At 35.4% G+C, this 16,981-nt stretch overlaps 1 protein-coding gene across 5 annotated transcripts in view; it reads left to right on the top strand.

Moving 5' to 3' along the window:
- HEATR5A (HEAT repeat containing 5A) overlaps positions 1-16,981 on the top strand; it is a 123,264-nt gene that overhangs the window by 69,365 nt on the left and 36,918 nt on the right. For all 5 annotated transcript variants that reach the window (XM_070478052.1, XM_070478053.1, XM_020876793.2 and 2 more), the window contains 6 exons: positions 4,166-4,275; positions 6,756-6,919; positions 7,138-7,313; positions 12,800-12,905; positions 13,501-13,691; positions 15,520-15,676. In XM_070478052.1, coding sequence (XP_070334153.1) covers positions 4,166-4,275; positions 6,756-6,919; positions 7,138-7,313; positions 12,800-12,905; positions 13,501-13,691; positions 15,520-15,676 — 904 coding nt within the window. The remainder of the gene's footprint in view (positions 1-4,165; positions 4,276-6,755; positions 6,920-7,137; positions 7,314-12,799; positions 12,906-13,500; positions 13,692-15,519; positions 15,677-16,981) is intronic.

The raw sequence follows: 16,981 nt of genomic DNA on the forward strand, positions 1-16,981 counted from the left end.
AGTTGCTCAATCCTAAAAATATTAACATATATTATTTCCATTTTTTTCCAGGTTTATGTGTTTTTCAATTTCATTATAATTTCTTTCGAGTTGTTTAAAAATATGTTTTAAAATTTCTTAATGTATGGAGCTGTTTCTAGATTCTAGTTTTGTTAGATTGTTAATGTAATTACATTGTTCTTAGTGAATATGATCTGTACATTTCTTTATCCATTGTGGTGTATATTTTGTTGGATTCATATATTTCAGTTGTCCTGGAAAAGTGGCTGTTATTTCTTCAGATATTGCCTGTTTTCCATCCTTGTTAAACTCTCCTTCTGGGGCTTTGGTTAGGCAAATTTTTGGTCTCTTTGTTTTGTCTTCCATGTGTCTTGTGTGTGCTGTGCTAAGTTGCTACAGTCACATTTGACTCTTTGCAACCCACTGGACTGTAGCCCACCAGCCTCCTCTGTCCCTGGGATTCTACAAGCGAGAATACTGGGGTGGGTTGCCATGTTCTCCTTCAAGGAATCTTCCAACCCAGGGATTGAATCTGTGTCTCTTATACCTCCTGATTTGGGAGGCAGATTCTTTACCATTAGCACTATCTGGGAAACCATGTCTATTAGTCTTTTTCTAATATTTTTTTCTTTCTGCTGCTTTCTGTGTGATTTCTTCCACAACCTCTTCCAGTTCACTAATTCTGCCTTCAGCTGTGTTTAATTCAGTATACCTTTGCCTCTGCCAGGACCTGGGACCATTTAAACTGTCTTTAGTTCAGTTCAGTTCAGTCGCTCAGTCGTGTACAACTCATTGCAACGCCATGGATCGCAGCACACTAGGCCTCCCTGTCCATCACCAACTCCCGGAGTTTACTCAAACTCATGTCCATTGAGTCAGTGATGCCATCCAACCATCTCATCCTTTGTCGTCCTCTCCTCCTCCTCCCTTCAGTCTTTCCCAGAATCAGGGTCTTTTCAAATGAGTCAGCTCTTCGCATCAGATGTTCAAAGAATTGACATTTCAGTTTCACCATCAGTCCTTCTAGTGAACACTCAGGACTGATCTCCTTTAGGATGGACTGGTTGGATCTCCCTGCTGTCCAAGGGACTCTCAAGAGTCTTCAACACCACAGTTCAAAAGCATCAATTCTTTGGTGCCCAGCTTTCTTTATAGTCCAACTGTCACATCCATACATGACTACTGAAAAAAACATAGCCTTGACTAGACAGACCTTTGTTGGCAAAGTAATGTCTCTGCTTTTTAATATGCTAAGTTGATCATAACTTTCCTTCCAAGGAGCAAGCATTTTTTAATTTTATGGCTGCAGTCACCATCTGCAGTGATTCTGGAGCCCCCCAAGAATAAAGTCAGCTACTGTTTCCACTGTTGTCCTATCTATTTGCTATGAAGTGATGGGACCAGATGCCATGATCTTAGTTTTCTGAAAGTTGAGCTTTAAGCCAACCTTTTAACTCTCCTCTTTCACTTTCATCAAGTTCTTGTTCACTTTCTGCCCTAAGGGTGGTGTCATCTGCATATCTGAGGTTATTGATATTTCTCCTGGCAATCTTGATTCCAGCTTGTGCTTCATCCAGCCCAGCGTTTCTCATGATATACTCTGCATAAAAGTTAAATAAGCAGGGTGACAATATACAGCCTTGATGTACTCCTTTTCCTATTTGGAACCAGTCTGTTGTTCCGTGTCCAGTTCTAACTGTTGCTTCTTTGACCTGCACACAGATTTCTTAAGAGGCAGGTCAGGTGGTCTGGTATTCCCATCTCTTTAAGAATTCTCCACAGTTTATTGTGATCCACACAGTCAAAGACTTTGACATAGTCAATACAGTAGAAATAGATGTTTTTCTGGACCTCTCTTGCTTTTTCGATGATCCAGTGGATGTTGGCAATGTGATCTCTGGTTCCTCTGCCTTTTCTAAAACCAGCTTGAACATCTGGAAGTTTGTGGTTCATGTATTGCTGAAGCCTGGCTTGGAGAATTTTGAGCATTACTATAAGCGTATGAGTGCAATTGTGTAGTAGTTTGAGCATTTTTTGCCATTGGCCTTCTTTGGTATTTCTTTGGGATAAACTGTCTTTAAGAGATCTCATTTATCAGCCCTACAGTGCATGGGCACAAGCTCAATTGCAGGTTCTTGTGTTGGTATTGGTGTTCCCACTCTGATTTTAGCTCATTTTTTATTTCAAGCATTTTATGTTCATTTATTTTGGGGGGTAGTGTGGGGTTGGCCTTGAAAGTCTTTCTTCAAGTCTAGCAATGCAAATTATCTTTTATCCAAAGTCTAAAGTGTATTTATAGAGGAAGGCCCTTTAGAGAGTCTAATCTGCCCTACTTATAGTAGTAAAAACCATTAGGAATAAGTTCTTACTTTGTTATATTCATTTTATTTTCTGTAAATGGACACACATGCAAACAACCCTCTGAACTAAATTGTATTGTATTTAAACCAACTGAATGCTGCAGGATTTTTAAGAATTGTAATTTCTTAATGTCTTGCCAATACAATTTAAATATTTTTCATGTAATCAACTGTAATCCCCCCATCTTGTTTTAGAGGAATACAAAAATACAGTGGATTTGTTTTTAACTTCCATAACTAAAAAATTCTACTCAGGTTTTATAAATGTTGTTTACTAAGGTGAGAGATAATGAACAGAACCATCTTTCTTTTTTTTTTTTTTTTTTTTAACAAAATGACAAGTCAAAAATAATTATTTGCACTTCCCTCATGGCTCAGTGGTAAAGAGTCCCCCTGCCAATGCAGGGGACTCGGATTCCATCCCTGATTGGGAAGATCCCCACATGCTGCAGAGTTACTAAGCCCATGTGCCACAATTATTGAGCCTGTGCCCTAGAGCTTGGCAACTAAAACTGCTGAATCCCACACGCCCTAGAGCCCATGCTTTGCAACAAGAGAAGCCACCACAGTGAGAAGCCCACGTCCTGCAAGTAGAGAAAAGCCCAAGCAGCAGTGAAGACCCTGCACAGCCAATAAGTAAATAAATATTCTTTTATTAAAAAAAAGACTACCAATCATAGTCTCTCTCTCTCTCAAAAAAGAAAAATATATATATAATTCTTTTTTAGAAACAAGAAATATCATGCAGTATTTTTCTAGCAAACACACATGAATAAACATTACCAGGATTTCTTAGAATACCTGGAAACCACATGCCGTAACAGCATAGGAAATTTATTCCAGTGGCACAGCAAAAGTAATTCCATTGAATTTCTGTATTGCTGCAGGAGATGAAAGCTTCACTCCATTTGATCACAAGTCAAAGAGTAGTAATCCTTTAATAAATATTTGTTAGATGAGTGAACATCAATAAAATGATGTTAATACCAGTAGTGAGAATGAATAGAAGATTAAAAAAGGGGTACATGAAAGTGAATGAAAGAGAGTGACAAGAGGAGATGATAAGAGATTTTATGACTGGAACTTTTGGGGAAGCATTGGCTCTGCTTGTGCTTTATCAAAAGTAGATTTGTTTTATGAATCTGTGTATTTTTTTTATGATTCATTGTTATTTGGTGACTGCATTCCAGATGAAGTTTTCTAACATAAAACACTTGGATTTTTTTCTAGATCTTTGGGCCTCCTGTTTCTTTGGCCTGTTCCTTTTCTGCATAATAGAATTTAGTTTTCACAAATGCAATGTTGTAAATTTGGGGGTTTAGTAAGAGTTTCAGCTAATAGATAAAATAGGAACAACCTTAGATATCTTAGCAGAATATATTGTTTTATGAAGTATGATAGAAAGTTAGCTAAATGGTTTTCATATCTGACACTTGTAATTGCTCTTTTAACTTCAAACCACACATTATAAAAAAATAAATAAATAGGGACTTCCGAGGTGGTTCACTGCTTACATTCCAGTGCAGGGGGTGTGGGTTTGATCCTTGGTTGGGGAGCTAAAATCCCACATGTCTTGCAGCCAAAAAGCAAAAGATAAAACAGAAACAGTATTGCAATAGATTCAATAAAGACTCTAAAAATGGTCCACAGTAAAAAATTTTTTTAAATAATTTTAGTAAATAAAAGCATTAGTGATCACTTATTATATATAATACCTATTTTATCTTTATATGTCAATATGTTGAATATTTATACATTGTTATATAACTTACACACTTGACATACACTTTTTCTTTTACTTTAAGGCTCTCTTCAATACTAAAAACATATGGAAGTCCTTTGAAAACACCATCAGTAGTTTATAGACAAAGGCTTTATGAATTGTTGATTTTATTATCTCCTGAAACCTATGAAGGTAAGTGCCTTAAACCAAAATGTTTTACCATTTGTGGTTAATACAGTGCCTGAACAAATGGATTATATGGCAGTTACTTCGTGCTTTGTGTTCGGAAGGTTTTGGGAGTTCAGTCTTAACCCATGTGTTTACCGTTTTATAGTAAACATGGTTGTTGTTCAGTTGCTAAGTTGTGTCTGACTCTTTGGGATCCCATGGACTGCAGCACACCAGGCTTCCCTGTCCTTCACTGTCTCTCAAAGTTTGCTCATCACTGTTCATTGAGTCAGTGATGCTATCTAACCATCTCATCCTCTACTGCCCCCTTGTCCTTTTGCTTTCATTCTTTCCCAGCATCAGGGTCTTTTCCAGTGAGTCAGCTCTTTGCATCAGGTGGCCAAAGTATTGGAGCTTCAGCATCAGTACTTCCAATGAATATTCAGGGTTGATTTTCTTTAGGATTGATTGGTTTGATCTCCTTGTAGTCCAAGGGACTCTGAAAGGTCTTCTCCAGCACCCCAATTTGAAGTCATCAATTTATAGTAAATAAAATACATGACAAAAGATGACTGTTTCATGTCCTGCTATCCTCTCTCTTCTGAGAAAAATGTCCCTAGTTTCAATGTGTGAGAGAGAATGAGTCACAAAGATTAGTCTTGATTCTACTCCAGGGTTTTCTACAGAATATATAATGCAAGTCAATTAGAAATTTGACCATTCCTATTTTCCTTCTGGACTGCATATCTGTTGTACACATTGCCTTCCATCATTCCATTCTTAACTCTGTCCAGATAGCACTTTAATCTTGAGTGGTATACCAAGGTATAATTTATTTTATAAAGTTTATAATGTAGGTTTTGCTTTTATTGGGCTCAAGATGACTTCAGAATACTTGAATACTGCATTTGGTTAAAAAAAAAAAAAAGCTTGCCCTTATTTTGCAATTAGTTCTATATCCTTTCTTGTAAATTTCAAATGCAGTTTTAAGAAAATGTATTGCTACTACTACTGAATAATTTAAGATGCTTGTTTCAAGAGGTGAAAGTTGAAAATGGTCTCTAATGGGAACATTTTTAAAAAATTTTTAAATTGTCAACTAACCATATTAAGTTAATACTACTTCAAATCTATTCCTTTTGGGGAGTTCCCTGGTTGGCCTAGTAATTAGGATTTCAGGCTTTCTCTGCAGCCCGGTTTCTATCCCTGGTCAGGGAACTGAGATCCCACAAACCACTTGGCATGGCTGGAAAAAGAAAAGAATTTATATAAACTTTTCATCATGGTTGTCCAACAAAAGCAGAATTTTGTCACGATAGTTGCTTAATTTTCTTAAGTTTATGGAACAAAACTTGGGTTCCTAATTTTTATTTCCTTAGTTTCATTATGGATCTCCATTTAAGTATTTTAATTTTCTCCACACTGAAAATTGCTCCTCATTAGCATCAGAAAGTAATGTATTTCTACAAGAGAAGCATATTTGCATTTTAAAACTGAATCATCTTTAAGAACTTTGTTCAGGGACAGTTAGGTGGCCAGCAGTTACTTTAAATGAGAAAATGGAGATATGCCACTGTTTTCACATTTAGCTGTAGTACCAACATAGCTTGCATGTTATGCAACCAACAGAATTATTGTCTTGAGTATCACATACTGGTAACTAAACTTACAGACATTCCTTTAAGCAACTCTTACTTGCTTCATTAAGCTTTTATTGATCCTTGTCCACTGTCCCCAATTCCTGTTTGTAATCTCTCCTTTCTCTAAACATAGCTATGCTCTTTGTTCATCCTCTATGAAACTTAGTATTTCCTGCCTTTGTTTTTTAGTTAACATCTGTGTGTCTTGTGTCTTATATCTTCTTAAAGCGAGGATTGTCAACAGGGAAGTCCCTGTTTAGTAATCATTAAAACATCAAATTGGGATGGTGAAATTGTTTAAAACATCCTTAATTCTAATGATACACAATGAAATATTTATAGATGCAAGTGATATGCTTTCCAGGGATTGCTCCAAAATAGTGTGGAGGGTGATGAGATAGTCAATTGAGAGTATAGGTGAACCGAGATTAATCTCGCTGGTTAGGATGAGTGGCAGTCATTTGCTGGGGTGGTGGGGAGTTAGGGTGCCGTCCTGCTAATGTTATGCCTGCGTTGTCTGCCTTTGTTACTTTTTTCTTTCTGTTTTTATGCTCCATGTCATTTTATTTAAAATGATGGTAGTAGTATTTATTTAGTGTATAAAGTATACATACACACATACATTGAGATGTCTGTTCTTATCCTTGTGATCAGCCACACATAGTTGAGCTTTTCATCCATAGGGCATTTCTCAGGGAGGAGAACAGATTAAATAGACTGTGATAGATTAAAGTTAGCTGATAATGTAGATTAAAGTTCAACCTGGGCTCTTTAAACCCCGTTCTCAGACCTATTAACTGCTATTGCTGATTTTGCTCTTTTTTGGCTAATATTGCTGATTGCTCTTTTTCTGTGACTTAATAGGAAACCTCAGTGCAATCTTCAAGGAGCTGGCTGCTGACCTGACTGCCCCTGATATCCAGGTGGCAGCATCCACATTTTTACTCCCACCCTTCTGTCATCAAGATGATCTTCTAATATTAAGTCCTTTGCTACAAGAGACTGACCATAGATTTATTGAAGAACAGGTATGGTCATTTTTCAGTAACTCTTGGATTGATTCAACTTATGAACAGTGGTTTCATTGGTTTTTGTTGTGTGTGTTTTTTTTTTTTTAATTGGCAGCACTGCCCAGCAAGTGGGATCCTACTTACCCAGCCAGCTCTCAGAGTGCCAACCACTGGACCACAAGGACGTCCTGAATAGTTGTTTTAAAACCTTATATGCATTTTTTTTTTTCTTTTAGCTCCTGCTTGGTAGTGGTATTGCTTGTGGAAGTCTCGAGTATGACCCTTACTCTATTTACGAGAAAGATGTAGAGGGAGATTCGGTGCCTAAGCCCTTACCTCCAACGCTGTCAGTCACTCGCTCTGCAGTCAAGCTGTTTGGAGTTGTGTGTGCTCATGTGGGAGAAGCCCAAAGGTAAACTGTCTTCAGAGGTTCACTCATCCTGAAATGTGTTTTAGGTTTGGTAATTTGTTCAGTGAATGCGTAATAGAGTGGTAAAAAGGAGGCTGTCAGAGTTCTCATTAATATAAAAGACTTCTTATAGATGACAGGTGAAGGTGAGATTAAAGGCTCTTGTTTAATTATTCAGTTGGCTAAATATTTAATAAGAAGTAATGAAGTCAGTGATTAGATTAAACTGAAAGCCTGCTAGGCACTATCGTGGATGCCCTGCTTTTCCCATATTAACTTCTCATCTAGCTGAAAATATGAATATAAAACTCAGTGACACAAAAACTGATTTATGAGCCAGTGTTGCAAAAGGAAACACTGGTTGTCTGAATAGACAAGATCTCATACTATAGGTTCCAGGCTTAGTCCTTAGTTTAGTGGATTTCAAAAATTAGATTAAAATAGAGTAGTCTTCAGTTTGGTGGATTCACTTCACTTGAAATGAACTTTGGTTTTTAAAAATTATAAAAGATTGCTAATGATTTCTCATTGAGGGTAGTAGGGTAATATCTTTCTTGAGGATCAAAAACCACTACTCATGTCTAGAGTATCCAGGAAATTCTGTTTTTATCTGAGATACTGAATAGGAACTGAATCTTTCCCTTAGACTGTGCTGGTTAACAATTTGCAAAATATTAATTATCCTCATTCATTCATGTTCATTCTCTTTGTTTCTTTTATGCTAGACCAGCAACAATGCTAGACCATAGCTTTTATATAATTTTCTCAGTTATGTCTTCCAGAGAATACCAATTAGGTAAGGAATTTACTTTGGTCTCTTTGATGAAGAATCGCAGAAATATTTGAGTCTTGTCAGCAACACATTTCTGAAACAGGCTTTTGGGTAGTCTACTTTCAGTGGATAGAAAACAAATAACATTTATGTTGATTTTTAATAACTTCATGTTGTTCTATTTTAACTGATAATAGTACTTATTCAGTATCATGGTATATGCATATTTTGAGATTAATTTCAAAAGATGATTTGAAATTTGTAGCCTATAGTTCACTGTATACTATAACTATAAAGTTATGGTTATACTTAAAACAATATGTGACTAAATTATAAATGAATGCTGTAGCACTAAAAGATGAGAGGAAAATCACAGTGGTCTGGAATTTTTAAAGAATTACTGATGGAGAAAAGATTTGAACTAGTCTGTGACTGTATTGTTATATAGTGCATACAATTAATTTAAAATCTTAATTTGGATTAATACAGCAATAACTGCAGCCTTGTGGGTAAAAGATTTAAATTAAGCATGTTCCTGAAAGACTGTTAAGCTCTTTGATAGGTCTCAGATTAAAAATGGGGAAAAAAGCATACTCTTACAAGCTTTCCTTTTAAAAAATTGGTTTTATTGCTCTCCTAGAGAAGGTGATTTTCTTTTTGATTTTACCCAGATTTATTGCCCAGTTACAGTTTCAAGGAAATGGTTTCTTATTTCTGTTTTTTACAGTTTAATGAACTTTAAAAGTGCCACGTTTCTTTTTATCCCACTTGGATAAAAATAACATATAGAATGAATATTCAGGGGAGGAGAGGTTTTGCTTGTCTTAATAAATATGTTGCAACCTGGTAAAGCAAAGCATATTCTCTTTGAAGTCTAACTGAATAAAAATAGTAGGCGGTAGTTTTGAGAGTTTTAAAGGAAGTAGTCTGGCAGGATCCTACATTTAGCAGCTATTAGCAATCTCCAGTGGATGCCCTTAGAGCACCACAGAGAAACAGAGGTAGCAAAGTTGAGCTTCTAGTTTCCTGTTATCCCAGAGATGTTACTTGTTTACAAGGCAGACCCTTCTCTGGGCCATAGATTTGCATCTCTAGAAAAGAAAGGTCTTAAAGTACCTGTATCCAGCAGGTGAATGTTTTCAAGTGTTTTGTTGTTTTTGTGGTTATCTTTGTGTTTAAACAGTTTAAAAGAAACTCATAACATGAGGTTATCCTAAAATTAGAAATGGGTTTTTTCTACTTTATTTATGCATTTAGAAATTAAATTATCTTTAAATCATTGATTATTTTGACTATAGGATTCTAAAACTAAGAAAACTTTGCATTGATAATTTTAAAGCACTAAAATGTTTAAAGCTCTGCATTATCAAGATATTTTATACAGAGAAGAAATTTTTACTGATCTTATACATGTGCTACTTCCCAATATATTTGCACCTAATTACAAAGAATGAATTACTTAATTCATGAATTAAGTACCTTGACTGTACATTGCAGTCATTTGAATAATTTTTTAAAACTTTTTAAAATGTAGGTTCTGATTTAATAGTAATGGTATGCATACTACATTGGACATTAAAATTTTTTAAACACCTTAGGTGTTTCTGGCATGCAGAGAACAGTGCTAAAAATGCTATGAAGTAACAGAGAGTGTAAATTGATGGAGAGAGAGGAAAAGCATAGTTATAGCTCTCAGTAGTAAAAATTTTCCCCATTATACACCCTCTCTCTGAATGTATAAGAAAGGTAAATCAGCATTTTCAATATTTATGTCTTTCCTGTTTACTTAATTACTTGTATGTTTTCATTTCATCCAGTCTCAAAAGTTTTATTATCTAACTTTGTTCTGAACTAATCAGTTCAGTTCAGTCTCTCAGTTGTGTCCAACTCTTTGCAACCCCATGGACTGCAGCATGCCAGGCTTCCCTGTCCACCACCAACTCCTAGAGCTTGCTCAAACTCATGTCCATTGAGTCGGTGATGCCATTCAACCATCTCATCCTTTGTCATCCCCTTCTCTTCCTGCCTTCAATCTTTCCCAGCATCAGGGTCTTTTCAAATGAGTCAGTTCTTCATATCAGGTGACCAAAGTATTGGAGCTTCAGCTTCAGCACCAGCTAATTTTATTAATTATATTAATGTGAACTAATAATTATATAATTGATACTACTTAGGAATACAAATTCAGTATTACTAAAAAGTGATCATCTCCATCTTCCTGAAGAGTCAGAATGTTTTCTTGATATCTGTGTCAGAATATGGGAATAAAGGATGGAGAAAAAAGTTTGGGCTCTGGTAGTCTTATTTAGGGTCTTTGGCCTATGAATGTGGGCACGAAAATAGTACAGGTCAGATTTTATTACAGTATAATAAAATTCTCAAGCTCTAATCTTACGTAATTTTTAGGACTTTCAACATGACAGTTTCATTATAACAGGTGACTACGATATGGTCTAATAATGATGTCTTAGGTTTTAAATTCATAAGCCTGACCATATAGTTACCCATAATTTTTCTTCCCGCAGGGGAGTTTGGTTATAAATATTTTCTTGAAGCAAAGTGACTTAAATATGGTCTTGGAAAACAGAAAATTTTTATATGATACATTTATTGTGTTATAAAACTAGAAATGGCCTAAATATTCCAAACTAGAGAATTAGTTAATTAATTCTAATAGCAATTTAAAATTATTTCAGTTTGTGTGGAATTGGAAAAATACAACAAACTAGTTAATATACAATGAAAGAGAAGCAGACGCACAGATACAGAGAACAAAACTAGTGGTTACCAGTGGGGAGCGGGGAGGGGGCGGGGGAGAGCAATGTGGGGTACAAAACTGAGGGGCACAAACTGTCATGCATGAAATAAGCTACAAGAATATACTGTACAATGTAGGGAATATAGTTGTTTTAAAATAACTATAAATGGAATATAATCTTTAAAAATTGTGAATCACTATATCACATACTTGTGACTTACACAATATTGTACATCAGTTATACTTGAATTAGAAACAAAATCACAGGAGGTCAAGATAAAAAAAGAGAAAAATAAAGTTATTTCAGTACAGTAGTTAATAAGGTGGGATTAATGCTTAGGGAAATAAAAAAGTTACTAACAAAGTATGTACACTGTGAAACCAATTTTTAAAAAATGATCCATAAATCTGGAGAGACTAGACCAAAGATGTCAAAATAAGGCTTTCTAAATGGTGGGATTTGGGGTGAATTTTATTTTTCTTTCCTGTGCTTTTCTGGTTTTTGTTTATTGTGATGAACTGAATCAACCTTAAAATAAGAAATAAATCTTTAAATAAATAGACTAAAGAGTTACTATGATTTTCCCTAAATTTTTAGTGATTCACTATGTTTATTCTCTGAATTGATTATATGTATATTGTTTTCCTAAAGTCATATAGTGTAACCTCACGTACCTTCCTTTTTTTTCTAACTTAACTTCTTCCACAACTGAGTTTATTTCAAAAAAACATAAGTTCCATATCTATTCTGTTTTGATAACAGAATTATCCTTTGGAGCAGAACTGTGTTTGGGCCTTTGGGGCTCAACAGAATGATAGAGATTTAGTTAAGGGCTTTAGAAATATTCTTGGAAGCACAGTAGAGTTGAGTAAACGTATACCCACATGCCATCTTCACCCAGTCATGCCTGTTTCACTCACTGGGTGCACCCGTCCTTTATGATTGTTCAGTGAGCACATTTGACTGCTGCCAAACCCAGACACGGGAGAGATGAAGCTAGAATATAAGGTCTCTGACTGCCATCAAGATGTTCACGACTAAAAAACTAAGTTTAAATATTATTTTACTTCCTGCTTTAAAGGGAGAGAAAGGAAATTCAGAGCTCTGAAGCAATGTTTATAAACAGAATAACTGGTGGGGAGAAAAGGGGGTGATTTATTTCATGGTTAACATAGCTTTAATCTCATCAAATGGATTTAAAAACTCCTGTGTTATGAGAACATGAAAAACAACTCACATTGTTTTTTAATACATTAAAACCTAACGAGCACATTCAACCTCAGACCAAAAGTGATATGCACATTCATTATAGGTGGAATTGTAGAATTGTGAAAATAAGAATATTACTCTGCACTAGTAGGAGAATGGTTGAATAAATTGTAGAATGTGTATAGTAAAATTTGGCTTCCTGAAAATTATCTAAGAATAAAAATGATTTGAAAAGTGATAAAGTGGTAATGTTAATGAGAAAAGCAAGTGTAAAAACTGTGTTATATATAGTATGATCCCCACGTACATGTTTAAGGTATAGCTGGGGTTCAAAAGGTTGTGCTTCTTCTCATTAACTGAACTCCATGATGCCTTTAAAATGAAGCAATGTATTTGAATCCAATAAGTCCTGTTACTAAGAACAAAAATGTTGATGCAGGTAACTTTTAAAATACCCTTTTTTAGAAAATAGTTGCTGAAATAGCCAAATTTGCCCAGGTAAATCTACATTAAGTGATACATGTTATTTATTTTTTACAAAATATGTACCTCCCTCAGTGCAATGGCACATAGTCAAAATACTTTTGCATTGGTTATATTTTCATTTCCCAAAAGGCTTCAGTGTATTTGACAACAGTTTATCTCATTTTAGTAGCTCCAATAAAATGCAACCGAACAGATTAGTAGTGGATACTTAATTTTACTGCCCTTTGACTTAATTTATCTTTAAATCTTGTTTCTGATTTTAGGCTTCTTGTGCTGGAACAGCTTTTGGACAGTATAAAGCATGCAAAAGGAGCCCGTCAACAAGTAGTTCAGTTACATGTCGTTTCTTCAGTTGCTAGTTTCTTGAAGGTAATTCTATTTTTTTTAAATTCCCGTTTACTTGATTTTCTTTTTTTCCCATAATATGTGGCCAACTAAGTAGGTTGAGGGAAGGTGTTTTTAAATTTTTCTTGATGTTTCAGGATTTGTAATTCCCCTTTTACTTTTTCTCCATATAAAACTTGGTCAGAAGTCAAACCTATAATACTATTTTAGAAACATGCTTAAACCTACCAAGCCTAATATCGCAGACCTGGGATTGGCAGATTATGGCCTGTGGACCAAATCTGGCTCATTGTCGCATTTGTGACTTATTGTTTCTAAATGAAATAGGCTTCATTGGTCATTTATTTTATGGAAATCCCTATTAATGTTCTTTGAACATAAATGTAGTAGTGATAATTGATCACTATATTGTTTCCCTGGAGGCTTAAAATTCTAAAGTACTTCGTGAGAAAAAGTAAATTATATTTGTATGTTCAGTGTGTATTTCTGGTGTTTTGATTTTTTTTTAAAGTAGGAGTCACCGAATATGAACATATTTGGTTAACCAGAATATACATTCCAAACTGGATAAGAGAATTTACTACAGTTGTAAGCTTGGATCATTTTTTACATATTTCAGTATGTGGCTGGCTCTAAGGGACATTTGGGTCCAGAAGAAGTGAGAAGACCTGTCCTTGCACTGGTGATGGGAGCCTTGGAAAGTCCCAACCCCCTCTTGAGATGTGCAGCTGCAGAGGCATGGGCTAGATTAGCCCAAGTAGTTGACGATGGAGCTTTTACTGCTGCATTAGCTCAAGTTAGCTTTGACAAGTAAGTGAATTTCTTACTTAGTATTCATGAGATATGTGTCAAAACTGTGTATAGCTGGTTGGAACTTACAAAACTTCTGATTATAACTTTAAAAAGCTGAGAAAGGTGTATTTTGTTGTTGTTCAGTTGCTCAGTCATGTCCGACTCTTTGTGACCCCATGGACTGCAGCACACCAGACTTCCCTGTCCTTCACTGTATCCCCGAACTTGCTCAGACTGTTGTCCATAGAGTCGGAGATGCCATCCATCCATCTCGTCCTATGTCATCCCCTTCTCTTGCCTTCAATTTTTCCCAGCGTTTGGGTCTTTTCTAATGATTCAACTTTTCACATCAGGTGGCCAAAGTATTGAAGCTTCCTTCAGCTTCAGCATCAGTTCTTCCAATGAATATTCAGTGTTGATTTCCTTTAGGATTGACTGCTTTGACCTCCTTGCAGTCCAAGGGACTCTGAAGAATCTCCAACACCACATTTCAAAAGCATCAACTAGGATTAGAGTTAGGGTTAAAGTGGAACCCACCCCCACCCCCACTGCCTTGGACTGCTTGTCTTGGAACATAAAACTATTATTAATATTTTTACTTTGGTTTTTGTTTTTATATGAGAAAGATCACTGTCTATATGATTGATGTAATAGGCCACCAGTAGACTCTGGGAGTAAGAAACTTAGGGAGTTTCATCATATAAAATATCGGTGATAGGTAGTAAAACAATCTCCTGAAAAGAAAAAAGGCTGCAGATTAGGAAACATAAACTATATGTTCATTCCTACCAGCTTTGTAACCATGAGCTGGTTGCTTAACCTCTTAACCAGTTTTTCTCTATTTCAAATAGAAGTTTATTAATGATGCCCTGCCTCCTAAGAATGTTAAGGTGAATGAGAAAATAAATATGAAAGTAGTATGAAAAAATAAAACAACTGCAAATGCTCATGGTTTTATTAGTTACATGTGTATATAAAGTTAGTAGCCATGATAGTAATGCAGAAGGCACTTTGACCTTCTAGTCTCCTGAGTATGTCTTGATTTGGTTATGAACTCTACATCTCTTGTCAGATTGCTAACTTGGTTCAAATCCCACCCTTCCATTTAATAGTTGGTTACTTTGTAAGAGTTCTTTGGCCAAAATGACTCAGTCGTTTTGATTTCCTCATTTGTAAAAAGGAGTTGATAATAGTACGAATCTCACGATTCCTGAGAAGATTAAAGGACCAAATATAAAGTGTGTAAACTAGAATACAGTGAAAACTCCTGATGAATAATGAGTTCTCTTACTATATTAAATTTTTAAATCAAAGTTCTTGAGCTGGAACTCTATATGGAATTAGTATCTCCGCAATGAGAGTTTTTAAAAGGTAACTTAATAAGGTAATAATGCATGCCATATAAATTTAGTGTATATTTCTGAAAGACATTGAAATTGTTTATATTTAAATTATTAATAATGTGACGACATCTAAAATTTTTTAAATTTATTTTTTCTTGGCTGTGCTGGTTCTTCGTTGCGGGCTTTCTCTAGCTGTGGCAAGCGGGGGCTACTCTGTAGATGTGATGTGTGGTTTTCTCATTGCAGTGGCTTCTCTTGTTGCAGAGCATGGGTTCTAGGGTGTGTGGGCCTCAATATTTGCAGCACATATGTGAAGACATTTTTATTTAAAATAGTTCTCTTTTCAATATACCTTTCAGGTTATTTCAGAATTTTTTGTATCAGTTAACTGAAAATATATTTCTGAATTTTGTAGCTCTTCATATAAAAGGTTTCCCTAAATGACTGTGCATGCATTGGTTTATTTCAGTAATTATCATTTATTTTTGTTTCCATAATCACAGACTGAAATCAGCAAGGGATGCGGTTACCAGAACAGGACACTCATTGGCTTTGGGATCCCTACATAGGTACTTAGGAGGAATATGTTCTCAACATTTGAATTCTTGTGTTGGAATCCTTTATACTTTGTCTCAGGACAGCACCTCACCTGATGTGCAGGTGAGTACCCCATGTGATACCTTCCTTGAAAGTCTTGATTTGTAGATAATGCATATTATATTGTATTGACCATTACTAATTTGTATAATAATTCTTGCTAAATAATAAAATCAAAACCATTGTTAACCTCAGTGGATTTTTAAAATTCATATATCACTATCTTTACTTCATACTCAGTATCTAAAGTCAAATTCAATATCATTTTCTGAAAATGGATCTGCCTTCTATCTTAAAATAACATCTACTATTTTGTGGAACTTAACAGGCACCAGGCATTGTATTACATTTTTCTAAACATATTAATGTATTTAATCTTCACAGTTATCTAGGATGTATATTCCCATTATATAGAAAGAAAACTGAGCTTATGGAACCTAAGTAACTTGCTCACACTTAGAACCACTAATATATCATGGAGTCAGGTGAAGAACATAAGTCATGGACTTTAAACTCATCTTCTTAACCACTTTACCATATTATTATACTTAACTTATTAATTTCTGCCAGTCATCATTCTCCTGAGATCTTAATCACATCTTGAATGATTGTGCTTCTTGCTCTTCTGGTCCCCTTATTATATCTCTGTCCCCCATGTGTGACCCTAATTACTATAGTAGCCTCCTATCTGGTCACTTTATTTTTAGGTTCTTTACAATTCTACCTAGATATGAAGCCAGAAGTGTTTGCCTGGAAAATTTTCATCTTGCCACTTCTCAACCAAAAAGCTGGGGATACTGCTTATTGCTTCTTCAGTCAACTCCTCATTGAAGTCCCATCAGCTGACCCAGAAGCTTTCTTGGTTTATTAACCCAAAGTACTGATCTTCTCCTAAGATGATCTTCCTGCTTTCCCCCCAACATGGCATTCTCGTATCTGCGCTCGGGTTTTTCCTGTTGCTCTTCTCTCTTTCTATTCCTATCTTATAATCCACATTTTTTAGTATTGTAAGATCCAGATTAACCACCACCTTGTCAAACTCAGTATCTAACATGGGTGTCATTCTTTGAATTACCATATTACTAAGTATTTTTCAGATCATCTGTTACTTGAGTTGATTTATAAGGTATTCCATCCTTTCTTCATTCCTTTAATACAGTACTTTTTGCTTCTATTTATTATATTTCTCCTCTCCCCCTTCAAAAAGTCTGTTCTGAACAGACTCCTTTTCTATTGAGTCTCTTTTGTTGATTAATTTAAATTTTTCTTTCTGTGGCACCCAGTGTCATCAGTCTGACTCTTCTTGATTGCTGCCATTTCTCACCTAATGGGAGCTCATCTTTGTACCATTTTAAAATACTGTAAGTT

Source organism: Odocoileus virginianus, chromosome 16 (genome assembly GCF_023699985.2).
Source record: "Odocoileus virginianus isolate 20LAN1187 ecotype Illinois chromosome 16, Ovbor_1.2, whole genome shotgun sequence".
In the NCBI taxonomy this organism is placed as follows: Eukaryota; Metazoa; Chordata; class Mammalia; order Artiodactyla; family Cervidae; genus Odocoileus; species Odocoileus virginianus.